The sequence below is a fragment of the Hirsutella rhossiliensis genome (assembly GCF_020360975.1).
Source record: "Hirsutella rhossiliensis strain HR02 chromosome Unknown scaffold00004, whole genome shotgun sequence".
Classification (NCBI taxonomy): Eukaryota; Fungi; Ascomycota; class Sordariomycetes; order Hypocreales; family Ophiocordycipitaceae; genus Hirsutella; species Hirsutella rhossiliensis.
In genome coordinates this window covers 2,394,221-2,412,552 of record NW_025408670.1, presented here as the reverse complement: position 1 = coordinate 2,412,552, position 18,332 = coordinate 2,394,221, and the positions used below count along the sequence as shown (strand labels likewise).

Below are 18,332 nucleotides of genomic sequence, written 5' to 3'. Positions count from 1 at the left end.
TGTCAGCAATCACGGACTACCGAACGAGATTGTCTCTGACAGAGGAAGCACATTTGTGGCCAAGTTTTGGCAAGCTCTCATGGCACAATTGGGGACGAAACATAAGCTCAGCACAGCTTATCACCCACAAACAGATGGACAAACAGAACGACTCAACCAAACGCTTGAACAATATTTACGATGCTACATCAGCTACGAACAAAACGATTGGGTTAAATGGCTACCGACGGCACAACTAGCTTACAACAGCTCAGTCACAGAGACAACCAAGCTCTCACCAGCATACGCCAATTACGGATACAACCCAGAAGCATTCAAGGTCACTCGACAAGGACCACAAGCGGAACGAGCGATACTGCAAGCAGATCAGCTACGAAAATTGCATGAAGAAATGCAACAAGAACTTCAATTCGTCAGAGAACGAATGTCCACTCACTACAATCGGAAAAGATTGCAGGGACCAATCTTTCGAGAGGAGACATGGTCTACCTCGTACGACGAAACATCAAAACAAAACGACCAAGCAACAAATTGGATTTCAAGAAACTTGGACCGTTCAAGGTCAAGAAAACCATTTCAAAAGTCAACTACGAACTTTCGCTACCAACAACAATGCGGATACACCCGATATTTCATATCTCATTATTGGAACCAGCACCACGAGACGCCAAACCACAGGACAAAATCGAAGTCGACGATGATCAAGAATACGAAGCCGAACAAATACTGGATACAAGAAGACAAGGTCAGCAACAAGAATACCTTGTTAAATGGAAAGAATACGGACCAGAGGAAAATACCTGGGAACCACTCAAGCACCTGACGCACTGCGGCTCCCTACTTCGGCAGTTCCACCAACGAACCCAAGGTCAGCCAGAAAAGACGGAGAGCGCTACCTCGGGGTGGACAGCGTCCCAGTCTCCGACAAACTCCGAAGGCAACCGATCAGAATGAGGGGAACACGGCTGCACCTCACTAACTCGACGCTGCTCCCTCTCCGCTTCCTCGCGCTCGACGCGCTCCAACTCCTCGACACTATCAAGACCACGAGAAACCGCCTGCATCATTCTCTCGAACCACATCTTCTTTTGCTTCCGCAACCGCTCCACTTTGGCATCCAACTTGCGACGCTCCTCCTCCGCAGCCTCGAGCTCAGACTCTATTTTTTGGTGCTGTGCGCCAATCTTGCGGAGCTGCTGGACCGAAAGCCCCTTGGCATCGCAGTAGGATAGGTTCAGGCGAACGCAGTCATAACAACGTGACGAGTCGGACACCGATATTTGGCAATCCGTGAAACCACGAGAACGGCAAGACGAGCATGCTTCAGGCATGATGGCGGAACTTCCCAGTATAACGCCGAGAAGGGCGTTGCGCTGCTCTGTCTTGGAAGAACGAGGTTTGAAGCGATTCTTAAGAACACGGTCAGACGGCATGACGGGCCATGATGATGAAGGAAGGAAAGAAAACACACACACTCACGCAGAAAGACAGCCAGGATACGCGACACGGCGGCTAAAGCAGGTCTTGAGGGCAAGACCAAAGAGGGAGACCTGATGTTACGACCCGACCAACGGTTGGTCACAAGCAGCCCTCAACAAGGCCGACACGTGACGGAGGTACAGGATCCCGCGAAGTCACGTGATGGATCATTTGGATCACTTGGTGATCCCAACGATCCAGCTCATTGGATCATCTCGATGATCCAACGACGATGTACAGGATCATTGGATCGTCTCAATGATCCAACGATCCGTGAACAGGATCATCACGTTCGCTGAATGATCCACGAAGGACCACTGGGTATATAAGGACACCCAATTCCACTCCTTTAGACTAGATAGCTCTTTAGCTTTCAACACAATCATTACGATCCCTATCACGATCTCATCTCTGATTCCGATCACTTGATTACCTGGTTACAGTCTACGGTCTACGACCTCCGACTCATCACCAACGTGACATACTTATCATTGCTCAGACCACGCCCTGTTGTATCTGCCAACATAAACCCCACGACAGGTTTATCCCTTGGGAATATCACCGGTCGTCACATAATAAAGGATCTTAGTATTAGATTATACTATAAAGTTTAATTAAGTTACCTTAAAGCTTAATTAAGATAACGAACCTCTTATATTATAATTCTATAATAAGCTTAAAGAAGAAGTTAAGAATAAGCTTTATAAGGAAAATCGACCTAATAACCTCTTAGACTATATTATTATAGTAGTACGAATTAATAATAAATAGTATATATAATAGTAAGAAAAGAAAAAAAGAAAGAGGAAACTAAAACCCTTTTTATAGGAATAACTTTAACTAATATATTAACTATAAGAAAAGATATAAAACTTTTATTACTTATACTTATATAACTAACCTAAGTAAGATAAACCTAAATATAATATAAAAAAGTAAAGGAAAGTATTTTAACTATAGGAAACTTAGATATTACTTTAAGGAATATAAATAACCTTATAAGGAGACGAAAACCTATTAGGCCCTAGCCCTAAAATATAGGAAATACTTAAACGCTACTAATAAATAAGAACTAAAGTATACGCTCTTTAGTTAGACTATATATTATAATAATAAATATATAGTATACTTAAGCGATAAGAACGGTATTAATTAGTTCTTAAAGCTATTAAGGAAAGCTCTTATAATAATATAATAAAGGGATCTTAAAATATAAAAATAAGTTAAATTTATAAAACTAAAATACTCTTACCTTAAAGGAGTCTCCTAAAACTAGATTAAGAAGAATAATAAACGATTTTAAGAAGATATATAAAATAAAAATTAATAACTATAATAGGTAGTTTATAAATAATATATAAGGAACGGTGTTCCTACTATAAATAAAGCAGCTATAATATACTCTCCCGATTATATAAGCTAATAAGTAGTATATTAATTATAGACAAAATCTTATCCTATAGAGCAGGAATCGCTCGTTATTTTGCATGTTATTATGCATTAATCGGGTTGCCGGTTATCGTACAATCGGGAATCGAAGGAACAGAGCTAGCTTAGAATGCTAGCTAAGACCTCTTAAGAACACCGGCACGACCAACCTCCTTTAAACACGAATATTAGTAGAACCAAGACACTTCTAGATTCACTCGAGGTACCACGGAATTTCCCAGTCTCGGGGCTATACGGCAGCCTAAATCTAGTCCCGAAAGGTTCTTCCGTTTAGCTATAATTGTCTATATAAGACAGCATGTCCGCTAGTAGATAGATTAAGTATTATTAACTTTAACACCTCTTCTATACACTAATACACTACTAATAAATTCCGTTGAAAATCCTACCTTATACTCCTTCTTCCCCTCTATTACTTAGTCTTACGTAATTCCTTAATTTCCTAAAATTCCGCTTTTACTCATTTACCTTAAGATAATATAATAAAAAAGATAGAGATATAGCCCTTATACTTATAAAACTTAGATAATAACTTAAAGAGGAATAATAGAATATCGATAATATAAGCTTTAAAGAATAAGAAATACTTTAAGAAATAAAAGATAAAAACGAACTTATATTACTATCTTTACTATTAAGGGAAAAAACTAGAATTAAAGAATACGCTTTATACTTTAAAGAATTTAAAGAAATACTTAAAATTAAAATCTAATAAATACCTTAAATTCTTATAAAAAACTAATAAGCTATATTAATTCGATATTAACTAGTACTATATAAAGGAGACTATATTATAGCTATTATTCTCGCGAAGAGAGATGCGAGAAGTATATAAAAATGCACGAAGGTGAAATTAAAAGTAAGGGGTCGGATAGGCAGGGCAGAGAGATTTGATTCTTACGGGAGCAGCAATTACGGTAGGGGAGTGATTATTATATTGCCTTAATTGTCCTTTTTTCCTCTATCTAACGCCCCTCTTTATACCCGTCTAGTATCTTAATTAATAAAGAAGATCCTGCTTAAAGAAGCTACTAATGTCCTTTCGACTACCGAGCTTTTTGCCGGTTTTTCCCCTCCTTTCTAGCCGTTGCCGGCCTATCCGTCTTATCTCTCGCTACCTCTATAGGAAGCTATCGCTACTTCTGCTCCCCCTTATGCCCCTACCCTCCTTTCTGCACCTCTTTTTAGCTCCTTCTTCCTTCTTTTATACCGGGTGTTTTTAGCTTCCTTGGTCCCTCTTACTAAGGGATATCTCCGAGAACTGCGAAATCAGGCCACGCTTCGCGACATACCCCCTTAGCTATGGCCTGCCCTTATAGTAAGGGCATAGCTAATACGGCTTCGGGCTAGTAAGCGTATAGAGGAGGTTCTTAGCTCTATACTTCTCCCTTTACTCGAGGAAAGTAGGGGCCCTTTCGGGTCCCTAGGCTCTTTTAGACCTACTTAAGGAAAAGGGGCCTAAAGAGGGGAAAGTCCTATAAGAAAGGGGAGCCTTCTTAGAAGGGAAAAAACCCAATTAAAATAGGGGGCCCTCTAAAGGGAAAAACCTCTTCCTTTTCTTCGGCTATAGACGTTACCTTCTCGTACGTACTATTAGCTCCTCTCGTAGACTCTTAAGGCGGGCCTTTAAGGATAGCTTCTCTCGAACGTCTTCTAGCCCTATTTGCTATAAAAAGATAGCTAGCTTCTACTTCGGTAGGGGCTTCGTAAGACCGTCGGCTTTTATTAATGCTATTAGAACCTAACGGACGGAAATAAGTCCCCTTTAGACCTCTTAGCGTAACTAATGCTAGTAGATATCGATATACCGTAGCCGGGTCGATAGCTTACTGTTTTCCTCCGTAAGAATTCGTATAGTCTATATATTATCGCATTCTATAGCTAACGGGGACGGAATTTACAGTCGTAACGATATTAGTAGCCGGCTAAGGAAAATCGCTTCTTTTAACGCTTCTAAAAGAGCTAGTAACTCTGCCTCTATACTAGAAGTCGTAACGGTAGCCTACTTCGAAGCTTTCTAAGCAATAGTTCCTCTAAAAAGGGACATAATATACCCTTATAAGCTCTTTCTATCTAAGGAATTGTCTGCAAAGGACGAATCGCTTAAATAAAGGAAGATTTCGGCAGCTTGTTTCCTTCCCTGCCCTCCTAGGCGCAGACTATATAATCTCGTTAAATAGAGATAAAGGATAGCTCTGTCTACTGCTTCTTAATGCCTAGGGCTAGGATTCTAGTTATGCCTAGCTAGCCGGGAGACCGTAAAAGAGATATCCGGTCTAGTAGAAATAGCTAAAAAGCAGGAGCCTACCTTCTATTAATATTAGTGTTTCTCTTGCTCCCTAGCTTAAAAGGACGGATTAGGTAAAAGCTCTTTATCTAATATAGGCGTAGAGGGAAGCTTCTTATCGAGGGAATTAGGGAGGAATTTATAAGCGACCTTATCGATATAAGCGTCTTAGGTAAGCTAGATAGTCCGTTAGGACCTATTCCGAAGGATTCGTATCCCTAGGAACTACTTTAGCTCCCCTAGCTAGGTTATCTTATACCTTTATTGTAGGCTACGTATAGCCTCCCTTATAGTAGCTTCTTCCTCTTTCGGGTATGCCTAGATAATATCATCGACGTAGAAGAAGACCGTGATTTTACCCTTCTATATTATACACGGTTCCTAAGGGACTTTCTTAAAGCCTAGGGCTTCGAGGGAACCTATTAAATGCTGTTGCTAAAGAAGGGGTGATCTTCGTAGTCTATATAGAACTTTCCTAAGCTATAGAACCTTTCCTAGTTATTAGAAGCTTAGTAGAAGGCGTATATAGACAACTTCTTCTTCCTCGAGTAGGCAGTTAATAAAGGCGTTAACTGTATCTATCTAATCGAGCTCGAGGTCGAATTCTACTGCTATAGCTATAAGGGTCTGAAAAGACATCCCTACTAGGGTAGTCGCCCTAGTAGGAAGATCCCCTTTTTCCTACTAGTTCCCGTAGATAACTAGCCGGGCTTTATACTTTTAAAGGAAGCTGTGTTTATTAGTCTTATAGATAAAGACCTACTTATAGCTAAGGACCTATTTTCCTCTTGCTTTTTCCTTTAGGACCTCTACGAAAGACCCTATCTCTTTGTGTAAGGCTAGGTGGTCTTTCTAGGCCTAGAAAAACTGGTCTCTAAAGGGGTGTCCTTCTAGCTGCTTCTGGTTTGCTGGTGGGTCCGGGAGGTCTCTTTTATATACCTTCCTTGCTGATATTGGCTTGAAAAGCCGGCCTGCTGTGAACGCTCCGTGGGAACCGTCTTCTATTAGCGTTGGGTAGAAGTCGGAAAAACGATCGAAATAGGGGAGAAACTAGTCTTCTTTCGTATCGGGCCCTATACCTTCCTTTGCTTCTCGAAGCAGGGATAAAAAGGCAGCCTAGTAATCCTTCGAGAGAGGTGCCTTTCCTACCCCCTTAGGGGTCGAGACGGGAAGACTAATAGAGAAAGCTGCTTCTAGATCTTCTTCTAGTTCCGTAAGAGGAGGCGTAGGGAGGCAGGCGTATTCTAGCTCTACCGCTTTCCTATAGTCTCCTTCTTCGTCTAGATCATCTAATCTAGCAGCTTCCTCTTTTTCTTCTTTCTTAAAGTCGGCGTTATCCTCTACTACTTCGACGTCGGTTTCTTCTTCCGTTTCCTCGTCTAGGACCTCTTCTTAGGACTATTAGGAAGGGGGGATTTAAATCTTCTAAATTAGCTAACGTTAAGAGAGTAAGAGGGGCTATTAATCCCTCTTTCCGTTAAAGAAGCTAAATTCGTCGAAAATTATATCCCTAGTCGAAATAACCTTCCGTAGAAGAGGAATCTAGATCCGGAAGATATTCGTAGAATTATAACTAACGAGGTAACTAATAAAGGCTCTAGGATTAAGCTTTCTTTTCTTCTTCCTTTTTAGCTATATATCGGCAGTTATTGCGTATGCCTTGTAGCCGTAGGCACGAAGGTAGGCTAGCGAGGCCCTCTTCTTCGTAAAGAGCTCGAGGGGGGATTTCTAGTCTATTCCTTGGTTTAGTCCCCTAGGGTCCTTTAGGTCCCTTAGGGTCCGGTTTCATAGGTAATAGGCGGTCTCAACGACTTCCCTCTAAAGGTCGTGTAGAAGCCTTATAGCAAGTCTTATCGTACGGGCCCTTTCTATTATAGCACCCCCTGATCTTTCTGCCCCTCCGTTCTAGGCCTAGGTATTCGGTGCTAACGGGAGGGGTAAAATGCCCCTTTTTCGAAGCTACTTTAAGATATCTTTCGTAAATAGCTCTCCGTTAGACCGTATCTTCTTTACCTCGTAGCTAAAGTAGGATTTTATCTAGTTAACGAAGTCCTAGAGGGCAGACTAGTTATACTTGCTTAGGTAGGTCCGTAAGAAATAGGGGAAAACTATCCCTAAAAAAGCGTCTATAAAGAATATTACCCTAACGAAGCTTTCCTAATCCCTAGAGACGTCGGTCTAGTCGACCTAAATTTCCTTACACGGCTGGTCCGGCCGTATTAGGGTCCGTCTAGAAATTCGTCTCCTAGTCTTCCCTTAGCCGCAGTATTTATATTCGACGGTCTTTAGGCCCCTTATTCGTACGCCTTATTATTGACCTAGCTTATATAAAGCTAGGGGGCCCGGGTGACTAAGTCGTGCGTGCCAAAGAATGCTGTCTCCTTAGGCTACTAAAAGAGGGTCCTTTATAATAGACCTATTCCTCCTAGTAGGGAAAGCTAACTTCTCGAGAGGTTCCTTCCTAAGGATAGGTCGGAATTCGAGAACAAATTAACCGAATTTTTCCTCGATAAGCCCAATAGTCTGATTCTTCTAGACTAGCCTCGTAGGCTTAGACGTCGTATCCTAGAAGATTCCTTCCTTTCGAAGAAGGCGGAAGGAAATTAGGCTCGTTGAAAATCGAGGGCAAAAAGCTACCCTTTTTCTTCGAAGAATTCGTATAGACCCGTTAGGTAATTTTATCGTAAAATCTACCCTTCCGTATCCTTCTATCTATACGGTTAATTCCCCGGCAATAAGATATTCCTTTCGTGCCTTCTTAAAGGACCGGAATCGTAAGAGTATATTATAGATATCGAGGGAAGCACCAGAGTTAAGGATAGCTGATTTTCGTAGGGGATAATCGGAGGGCTCTAACGGTTGGTCTTGGCCTTATTAATCCGTAGGGAAGACGAAGGCCGGATTTGCTATACCAACGATTTTTCCTCGAATTTGCGGTAGCGGCGTTAGTTGCTATTTCTTAGCAACCCGAATCTCGTCTATCTTCTTCTGCAACGAGGGGTCCTCCTTAAGAGACTGTTATACTATTTCTCGTAGCCTCTTTAAAGGGTTAATTCCTTCGGGTCGTTTTTCCTCGAAGACCTGCTAGCAGTCTTCTAGCCGATAGGGCTTTTTACATGCTTAGCAGGTAGGTCGATTCCTCCTCGTACGTTGTTTCTTCGAGGAATCCTCGTCCCGGTCCGTAAGGTCTACTTAAAAACCCCCCCTTTTTACCCCTTATTGCTGATTTTAACGAGGTTCGATTTCGACTAGTTCCCTGATTTTTCGACTAACGGACTAAAAGGTCCATTGGGGGACTAGTCGGGCCGGTCTGACTAACGGGACCGGGGCCGGGCCCGGAGCAAAATGCGTAGCCGGGGCCGGGGCCGCAGCTGCAGTTAACGACGGCGTTGAGGCTCTCGAGGGAGGAGGAGCCGAAGGAGCAACAACCGCAGCAGCAGCAGCGGGAGCCGCAGCAACAGGGGCTACAGCAGCTGCAGGGGCAGCAGGTCGAGCCGTCTGGGTCGAGTGCTGGCCACGAAGGAATAAGACTGCTTGCTGTTATACTCTAGCAGCCTCTTCGTCTAGTTCCCGGCTAGCTTCTCGAAAGATAGTCGAGTAACCGTCACTAATAGGCTTTATTAGCAGAGATATATCCTATAGCTACTAGCCGGAAAGAGCTTCTATAAGGAAGTATTAGTTAGCTTCCTCGAGGATTTCTTCCTACTTAGCTAGCCACGAAGAAGCTAGTAGGTTTCTAGCAGAAAAGGCTCCTAGGTGGGCCGTATAGGTCTTCCTAATACGGTTAGTTATATAGCCCCTCGAGGGAGCTATCGAGGTCTCGAGCTTTAAAAGCCACTGCCTAGGAGTCTCTTCCTCTCGAAGAGTGATTAGCTTTGCGGCACTAACGGATTCCGTTATCGCCGTGCGTGCAGCAGTTAGCAGCTTCGTTTCGTAGAGGTATTCCTTTCGGTGACTCTCGTAGTCGCCTAAGGCAGCAGAAAAAGCTCTCTATTATATAGAGGTTAGCTCGGAGAAGAGGGAAGCTCCCTCTGCAAATTCCGTTGCCCTAGGACGAAGAGGGGGCTCGAGAGGGTCCTGCTTATCAGAGAAGACCAAATTATAGATAGTTCTATCCACACGAGCCCGTAGCTCCTTTACCCACTTATCCTAATCTTAGGGCTCTGCAAGAATCGTCCTACGGACCGTAGGGACGGCAGAGAAGTCGGTTTTCGTTATCGTTATAGAAGAGGGGGGGCAGAAAAGTCGGGTATAAATCGGCTTTTCTAATAAGAGGGGTAAAAGGAAGCTACGAGGGATGCAAGAAAGGTGCCTTTTACAGCAGCCGGAAGGTATAGGAATTCTATTCCTCCCGGGCTTATAACTCTCGCGAAGAGAGATGCGAGAAGTGCATGAAAATGCACGAAGGTGAAATTAGAAGTAAGGGGTCGGATAGGTAGGGCAGAGAGATTTAATTCTTGCGGGAGCAGCAATTGCGGTAGGGGAGTGATTGTTGTATTGCCTTAATTATCCTTTTTTCCTCTATCCAACGCCCCTCTTTATACCCGTCTAGCATCTTAATTAATAAAGAAGATCCTGCTTAAAGAAGCTACTAATGTCCTTTCGACTACCGAGCTTTTTGCCGGTTTTTCCCCTCCTTTCTAGCCGTTGCCGGCCTATCCGTCTTATCTCTCGCCACCTCTATAGGAAGCTATCGCTACTTCTACTTCCCCTTATGCCCCTACCCTCCTTTCTGCACCTCTTTTTAGCTCCTTCTTCCTTCTTCTACACCGGGTGTTTTTAGCTTCCTTGGTCCCTCTTACTAAGGGATATCTCCGAGAACTGCGAAATCAGGCCACGCTTCGCGACAATTATTATAGTCAATACCTTTATAGCTCTATAATAAAAATAGTAATTATAAAGAGAATTTAAAGATAATCTATAAATACTACTTACTTATAAGTACTATAAGTATATTTTATAGATATTATATATTTACTTAGGTTATATAATATACTTTTAAATAAAGGTATAATATAACGCTTTCTTAGTTAAGTTTAAAGGATAAGTACTTTCGAAACCTTACTTTAGTATAAAACTAAACTATTAGAAAATCGATTAATACTACTTAAATAACTAAGTTATATTATTAAAACCTAATTACGGTATACTACTTAAATACTATAATAATTATAGATTATTAATAAGATATCTTTTAGAGATATATAAAATCTATAAATACGCTAAAATAAAAGAATAGTATAATACTACTTACTTTAAGTATTTAAACTATTAATCTTTTAAAGACTTATATAATAAATTAAATATAATAAAGAAGATTATAATAAATATATATACTTAAACTATAGAGTTTATAAATATAAAAAGGTATAAGTATAGTATAAATAATATAATAGTATACTAAATTATTATTAGTAATATATATAAAGGCTATAAGCTATATTTAACTAAAGAAAAATCGATATAAAAATACTATATAAGAAATAAAAAGAAATAAAATAAAAACCTAACCTATAGTATAAAAATAAATAGAATTAAAAGGTATAGTATATAATTAACTATAAAGTAGTATAATATAAATAATATAGCGTTAAGAAATAAGAAATCTTTAATTTACTATAAGAAATTAGTCTCCTAAGCCTTAATATAATACTATATAATAAAAATATAAAGAAATAATATTAATAATAAATTAAAGAAGAATACTTAAATAAAATAAATAAGAACTAAGTAAAAAATAAGGTATACTATCTATAAAAGGGCTATAAACTAGTATAATATAATAAGATCTAAGGACCTTATATATAGTAATAGTAAGCTATAGTAACTAAATAGTATTAGATATTTAAATTATAAGGTATTATATATATATACTTTTAAACTATAGCGTAATAAGTAATTATATTTTACTTAAAGTTATTAATTATTACTAACTTATATAGAGATATAAGAAAGATCTATATAAACTTATAAATATTAAAGGAGAGGCCTTTAACTATAATAACGGAATTATTAATATAAAGATTAATTACCTTAATATTAATATCTAAGGCTATAATAAATTAGGTAACTTTAATATTATAGATATTAAAGAATATAACCTTATATTAGGACTTTTATAGCTATAAGAGAGCAACCTACTAATTAACTAGAAAGCTAGCTAGCTATATTAAAATAAAGATATAAGTTTCTAAGACTAGTAGATTTAAAAGAAAGTAAAATTTTAAGATAATTTAGTTATTAAATAAAATAAAAAGGATAACCGTTTAAGTAAATTATTATAGGCTTTAGTAATATAAATAAAAATAGTAACCGAACTAATAAATATAATAAAATCGATTAATAAGACTTATATATTAACTAATATAGCTATATAACTTAGTATCTAATATAAATAAAATAAAGGATATAATATAAAGATTTAAAGGATTATTACTACTTTAAGGAAAGACCTTAAATAAATTAATAAAGAGCTTAAGTTAAGAGAAACTAGCTCTTAAAAAAGGAATAAAGCTTATAAAATATAAGAGTCTTTAACTATTATAAGTTATAAGCTTAGGCTATAGCCTAAGCTATATAGTTATATATAAAAGGGTAGATCCTATATATATATATAGGCTAGCTATATATAAAAGAGCTCTATATAGCTTATTAATATTATCCTATAAATAGTACCTATATATATACCTTTACTTACTCTATAATAGTATAAGCTATTAACTAATAGATCTAATAGATATCTCTTTAAAGAAGGTACCTCCTCCTTAAGGAAGTACTCCGCCCCTCCTTAAATAGATAGGAAGTATTATAGCTATCTTAAAAGCGATTAAAAGCGCGATAGCTAGCGAGAAAGATAAGGTTCTCGCTATACTAAGGGAGCTAGCTATAAGACTAGCTTTAACCCCTACGACCTCTATAACGCTAGTTATAGCGGCGATACTATTAATATAGAAGCCGCTCCCTTAGCCGACTTAAGATAGTAAGCTAGAGTCCTTTTACTTCTTCCTTAGCTAGCTATAGACGAAGTTTATAACTAATAAGAAATAAGGCCTAAATAGCTATCGCGATATAGTATAGTATTAGCTCTTTTATACGCTATTAAAGCCTTAGATATAGTAGATCTTTAGATTCTAAGATAAGGGCGGCCCTAGGGGTAAACGCGACCTATAAGACTTCTTTTAATACCTTATATATATATTCGGTAACGTATAGGAGCGGGAGAAAGCGTAAGATAGGCTATAGACCCTTAAGTAAAGAGATAGATAAACCTTTAGCGAATTCCTTCCCGATTTTAAAGAAACGCTCTTATAAGTAGTAAGGACTATAGTATAAGAAGATAGCGCGAAGCTTATATAGCTATAGAATTTAATTACGCTAGCCTTATAAGAGCTACTTATCCCTATAATTATACTTACTAACTATAATAAGTATATAAGCTAGTTAATAAAGGTAGTATAGGGCTATAAGTAAATACTACGTTTCTAAAAGCTTTATAAGCGTATACTATATAGCGGTAATAGGATTACTACCTTTTTATAAGATAAATAACTAGCTATTAATATAAATAGGGATACCTTAATATCGGCTACCTATATAGACTAGGCTAAACGTAGTAAGAAGACGCTATTAACTACCCCCTATACCGCCTTATACTTTAAATAGTAAGCGAAGTAAGTAATAAGTAAGGAAATCGGGAAGAGAAAGGCTACCGGCCGCTACTTATATTATAGCGCGTCTATATACTTTATATTAAAATACCCCTTCCTTTTAGCTAAGCGGCTTATAGCGGTTTAAGTAGTAAAGATAGAACTACTCCTTACTTTAGATAATAAGGAGGACTTTACCCTCCTAGGCCTAAAGGAAAAAGAGTAGCTCTAAAGTAAAGATAGGCTTTAAAGCCTTAATTACTAGTATTAGTAAAGGAAAAAAAGGAATTATTTACTTATATAAAAGAGGAGCCTACTTTAATATAGGTTATAATTAATAACTCCTTACCTATTACCGCCCTTATAAATAAGGGCTATTAGTACTATGCTATAGTTAATAAGGCGCTTATATAAGAGATATAAGTACTAGTAAAAAAGATCGCCCTAAGGCGAGTAAAGGGCGCCTTAAGCGTAATAGAGGGTATAGTAATTAAGGGTATTATATAGCTAGCTATAAAGGTTAATAGTTACTATAAGCTTATTATAGCCTATATAATTACTTAACTAAAGTTTTCCTTAATCCTTAGGAAACCTTAGTTATTATATATAAAGTTATACTTAGTTCTATATTAAAGGAAGCTATAGTTTAAGCCTATATAATAGTAGGTCTACTATAACGATAGTTTTATAGGTATAGGACTAAGTATATAAGCTTTATACTTAATATAAGAAGTCCTTACCTTTATCTTTATAAGAACTATATAATAGGTAAAGCGGGGGCAAAGCTAGGTAGCGGCTAATATAGCGGTCTATATAGTTAGCTTAGCGGATATTAATAAGGCCTTTTAGATAAAGAAGCTAAAGTCGCCCTTTAAGCTATAGTAGTAGATACTAAAGCGCTTTTATAACCTCCTACCGCTATTTAAGTCCTAGGAAGTAGATAAGCTTAACCTATATAAGCTAAGGGTAGACTATAGGATCGTACTTTATATTAATAAGAAGGGGTAGGAACTACCTATACCGTTTAAACTATTATATAATATATTATACGCGGAGCTACTAGTATTAAAGAAGATACTAAGGGACCTTTTAAATAAGGGTTTTATTTAAGTAAGTAGCTCTAAAGTAAGAGCGCTAGTCCTATTTATATATAAACTAAAGAGTAGGATATAGTTTTATTATAACTATAGGGCTTTAAACGTAATTATAAGGCTAGACCGCTTCCTCTTATACTTAATCTTAAATATACTCTATAACCTCTTAAAGGTAAAGTAGTTTAAAAAGCTAGATATAAAATAAGCGTTTTATAAAGTATAGATCTTAGAAGGTAACGAGTAAAAGATAGCGTTTTATATATACTATAGCTTATTTAAGTAGCTTATAATACCCTTTAGCCTCTTAAGAGCGCCCGCTACCTTTTAGTATTATATTAATAATATACTTTAAGACTTCCTTAATAAGTTAGTATTTATATATATAGATAATATCCTTATTTATATAAGTAGCTCTTATAAGAACTATATATAAAAAGTATAAAAGGTCTTAAAGCGCCTCTAACTTTATAGGCTCTACCTTAACTTAGATAAGTATAAATTTAAGGTTAAGAGGGTTAAGTACCTAGGCTTTATTATCTATATAAGCGTAGGTATATAGGTAGATCCTATAAAGATCTAGGCGATCTAAGACTAAGCGGCCTTAACTATATAAATAGGCGTATAGAGCTTTCTTAGGTTCGCGAACTATTATAAGATATTTATTAAGGGCTTCTCCTATATTATAATGCCCTTAAACGAGATTACTAGGAAATAGACCGCTTTTCGTTAAGGGCCTATATAGGAAGGAGCGTTTTATATACTTAAGGACCTATTCTTATAAGCCCTAGTACTACTTTGTAAGACTTTATAAGAAGGTATAAGCAATAAGCGTAGAATCGGGTAATCGATAACGTAAGCGGAAAGATCGGTCGAAGGAGTATAGGGTAGGATTTCGTCTGGAATTTATAACGAGCATATAAGGGGCTGAATAATATATTGAAAGAATAGCGTTGCAAAAGATGCTTGCGAACTTTCTTATTCAATCTACTACTCCCAGGGAAATCCTTCGTCTTTTATAGACCATTGCTCGCCCACTAGTAGACCAATTAGTCAGCTTTCTAGCACATTCTATAGTGCTTAAAAAGCTCTATCTATAGTATATCTTCCTAACTTAGTAGGTGGTCTGATTGTGGCGTGATGGTTAACGTAAGACTATGGGTTCTGGCATAAGTAGTGGATTTGACTAGAATGTTCTATGCCCCACCTATTCTCGTATCGCGGATATCTTCGGAACCGCTAGGCCAAAATAGGCAATAGGGTATCCGTTCTGCTCGTAATTAACTTATGCATTTTATGCATATTTTTGTTTGTAAGGATAGGCTTATCCTGACCCGCCTTTCCTAGAGGAAGGTATAGTTATCTAGTAGAGGTCTTTGTCTTTTAAGGGTTATTCCCTTAGACTGTATTATAGAGCCTCTTTTTACTAGCTTATTCTATAAAGCCTCCCTATGCCTGTTATTTCTTTATAACAGTAAAATAGGAATATAAGGGTATATTCTTATAGACTTCGACTAGTCTATATTAGTTAAAGTAGACTATAGCGGCTAAGTACTTAAAAGAACGCTTTCTTAGAAGGTAAATAAGTAAAAGTAACTAATAGCGTTCTACTCCTATAAACTAACCTTAGTAAAGCGGAATTATACTATTTATAATAAGGAGATACTAATAATTATTAACTACCTTAAGTAATAGTAAGCGGAGCTTTAGAGCTATAAGAGCTTTAAGGTTTTTATAGACTATAAGAACCTTAAGTACTTTATAACCTACTAATACCTCTTAGAGTAGTAAGCCCGCTAAGCGGAGTATCTCTTATACTTTAACTTCTTAATTAAGTACTGCCTTAAGTAGGACTTTATAGTCTTAAATATACTTTCTTAAAGGGATTAAGACCGGTTAATAAGAGCGGATATTAAGGCCTAAGATCTATAGCTTATCCTATAAAAAGCGCTATAGACTTATATAAGAGCTTCCTTAGTAAAGGAAGGCGCGGTGCTAATAGATAAGCTTTCTCTTATACTTTTACTATTAAATAAGCTTTCCCTTATACCTTTACCTTAGCTTAGCGAGGAAGGATAGACTAGCCTAAGGGCGCGCGCGGTAAGAGTATTTTAAGATAAGGCCCTTTAACGCTTATAAGATAAGATAGTAGCTCTAGACTATACCTATAAGGGTATATAACGCACTATAAAGTCTAGCGCTTAACGCTTAGATTTAAAGCTAAAGCTAAAAGTATAAGTAGCCGACTACTATATTAACCTATAAGGGCATCTATATTAATAGGGGAGATTATAAGTACTAAGCGTACTATATATTATAGAAGCTAAGGAGAAAGATAGACTACTAAAGCTAGATAAATAAAACGAGCTTTAAGGGAAGCTAGTCTAGCTTATCTATAACTTTAGTATTATAGGCTACCTAGGTTAATAGGGTATAATAGTAAGCCTCGCGAGGGATTTTTACTAGCCCCTCCTATAATACTATATTTACCGCTTCCTTTATAACTATAATATCTATAGCTATACTAAGATTTAAAGGGCGTAGCTTAAAGGGCTACTTAAGTAGCTTCTAGTACCTAACTAGTTCTATATATATATATAAATAGACTTTATAATAGACCTTCTACTTATAAAAGGAGGTAACCGCTATATATAGGTAATTAAGGACTAGCTTAGTAAATTAATAGTATTAAAGCTAATACTATCTATAGATATAGAAGCTTATATAAAGCGCTTCCTTTAATACTAAGCCCGCTTATATAGCTAGCTAACCTTTATTATAAGTAATAAAAGATCGAACTAAACTAGCTGCTTTTAGTAGTACCTATACCGCTTACTTTAGATTATATAGCTACTTAGCACGGCCTATTACTTATAAACTAATAAGGGACCTAAGAAGGTTAACTAAGAAGTATAAGTATACTTATAGGTAGTAGTAGCCTATAACTAAGTAAACTAAGACCGCTAGCTCCCCGCGGCCTAGCTTACGTTAAATAGTAAACCCTAGACCTTTATTAAGATAGCCCCCTTCTTTACTATATATAGCTTTAAACCGCCCTCCTTAATCTTATTTACTATAGATATAGTAGCGGAGTAATATAGTAGTTTATTATTAAAGAGCTATGCCTTTATATTTATATAAAAGCTATAAGAAACTATAAAATACTATTAATCTATAATAGCTACCTTAGTATAAGATTAAGAGTAGCACGCTAATAAAACTAAGGCCTTAATAGATAGGTTTATAATAAGAGATAAGGTATAGCTTAACCTTTATAACTATAAGTTAGCGCTACTAAAAAAGAAGCTAGACTAGCTATATATAAAGTTTATAATATAAAGGGTTATTAGCCTATAAGTAGTTAAGCTCGATAGTCTTTTAATAGGGATTTATAATAAGATTAACGTTAACCTCCTTTACTAAGCTTCCTTTAACTTACTACTTAGATAAGAAGTAATAGACGCTTAACCGCCCGCTATTATTAAGGTAGAAAGGGATAACGAATTCGAGGTTAAGGAGATATAAGCTATATACTAAAAGAAGGTCGGCTAAGGAAATCGCTAAGAGGTCCTTATAAAGTAGCGTAGGTACCTTAACTTAATATAAGAACCTATATATAAGTTTATAGGAGCTATAGCCCTTAATAAGTTTAAGGCCTTATATAAACTAGTAAATAAAAATAATAGATTAATAAACTACTAGTAGTAGCTTAAGCTAAGACTATAAAGTAAGTAAAATAAAAAGGGTAGTTATAGTAATATAAGCGTAATAGTATAAGTAAAGATAAAAATAAAGTTTATTATAAGGTAGAGCCCTTAAACTACCTAGGCCTATTTCTTATTATTATTATTATTATTATTATTATTATTATTATCCTTATCCTTATTAGCCTCCTTTTACTTATTAGTAGCGGCGGTAGCGCTTTTTAGTACGCTATGTCGGCCCTCTAGGCCTATAAGCTAGTTAGCGGTAGTAGTAGCTCTAGGGGTAGAGGGGTAGCGGCTAGCTCTAGTAGCGGTAGTAAGGGCGGTAGCGGCGGCGGCGGCGGGCATAGCTAAGGGGACCGCCGATAAGGTAATAAAGGTAGTATCCTTAGTACTAAGAGAGTTAGTAGTAAAAGTAAGAGAGTAAAAGGGAAAGAACCTACTTAAGGATAAGCCCTTAGCGCTCTAAGGCACGGAGGTTATAATAGGCGGCTATAGTAGCGGTAAGGCGCTTCTTAGTAGCCCCCTATAATTACCTATATATAGCGGCCTTCTAAGCTAACGCTATAGCGAGTAGGATAAGAGGCGCTGCCTTATAAGTATAGCTAGTACGCGTATACTAATAATAACTACCGCTATAGCGGCGCTTAACTTAGTTAGCGTAAGGGAGCTCCTA

General features: G+C 37.1%; 1 protein-coding gene across 1 annotated transcript; it reads right to left on the bottom strand.

Annotated features, from left to right (window-relative positions):
- Positions 1-869: 869 nt before the first annotated feature.
- HRG_04433 (uncharacterized protein) lies at positions 870-1,433 on the bottom strand (the record flags this gene model as incomplete). Its single annotated transcript, XM_044862904.1, has 1 exon — positions 870-1,433. The coding sequence occupies one exon, from the start codon at positions 1,431-1,433 to the stop codon at positions 870-872; it is 564 nt and encodes a 187-aa protein (XP_044721518.1).
- Positions 1,434-18,332: the final 16,899 nt, after the last annotated feature.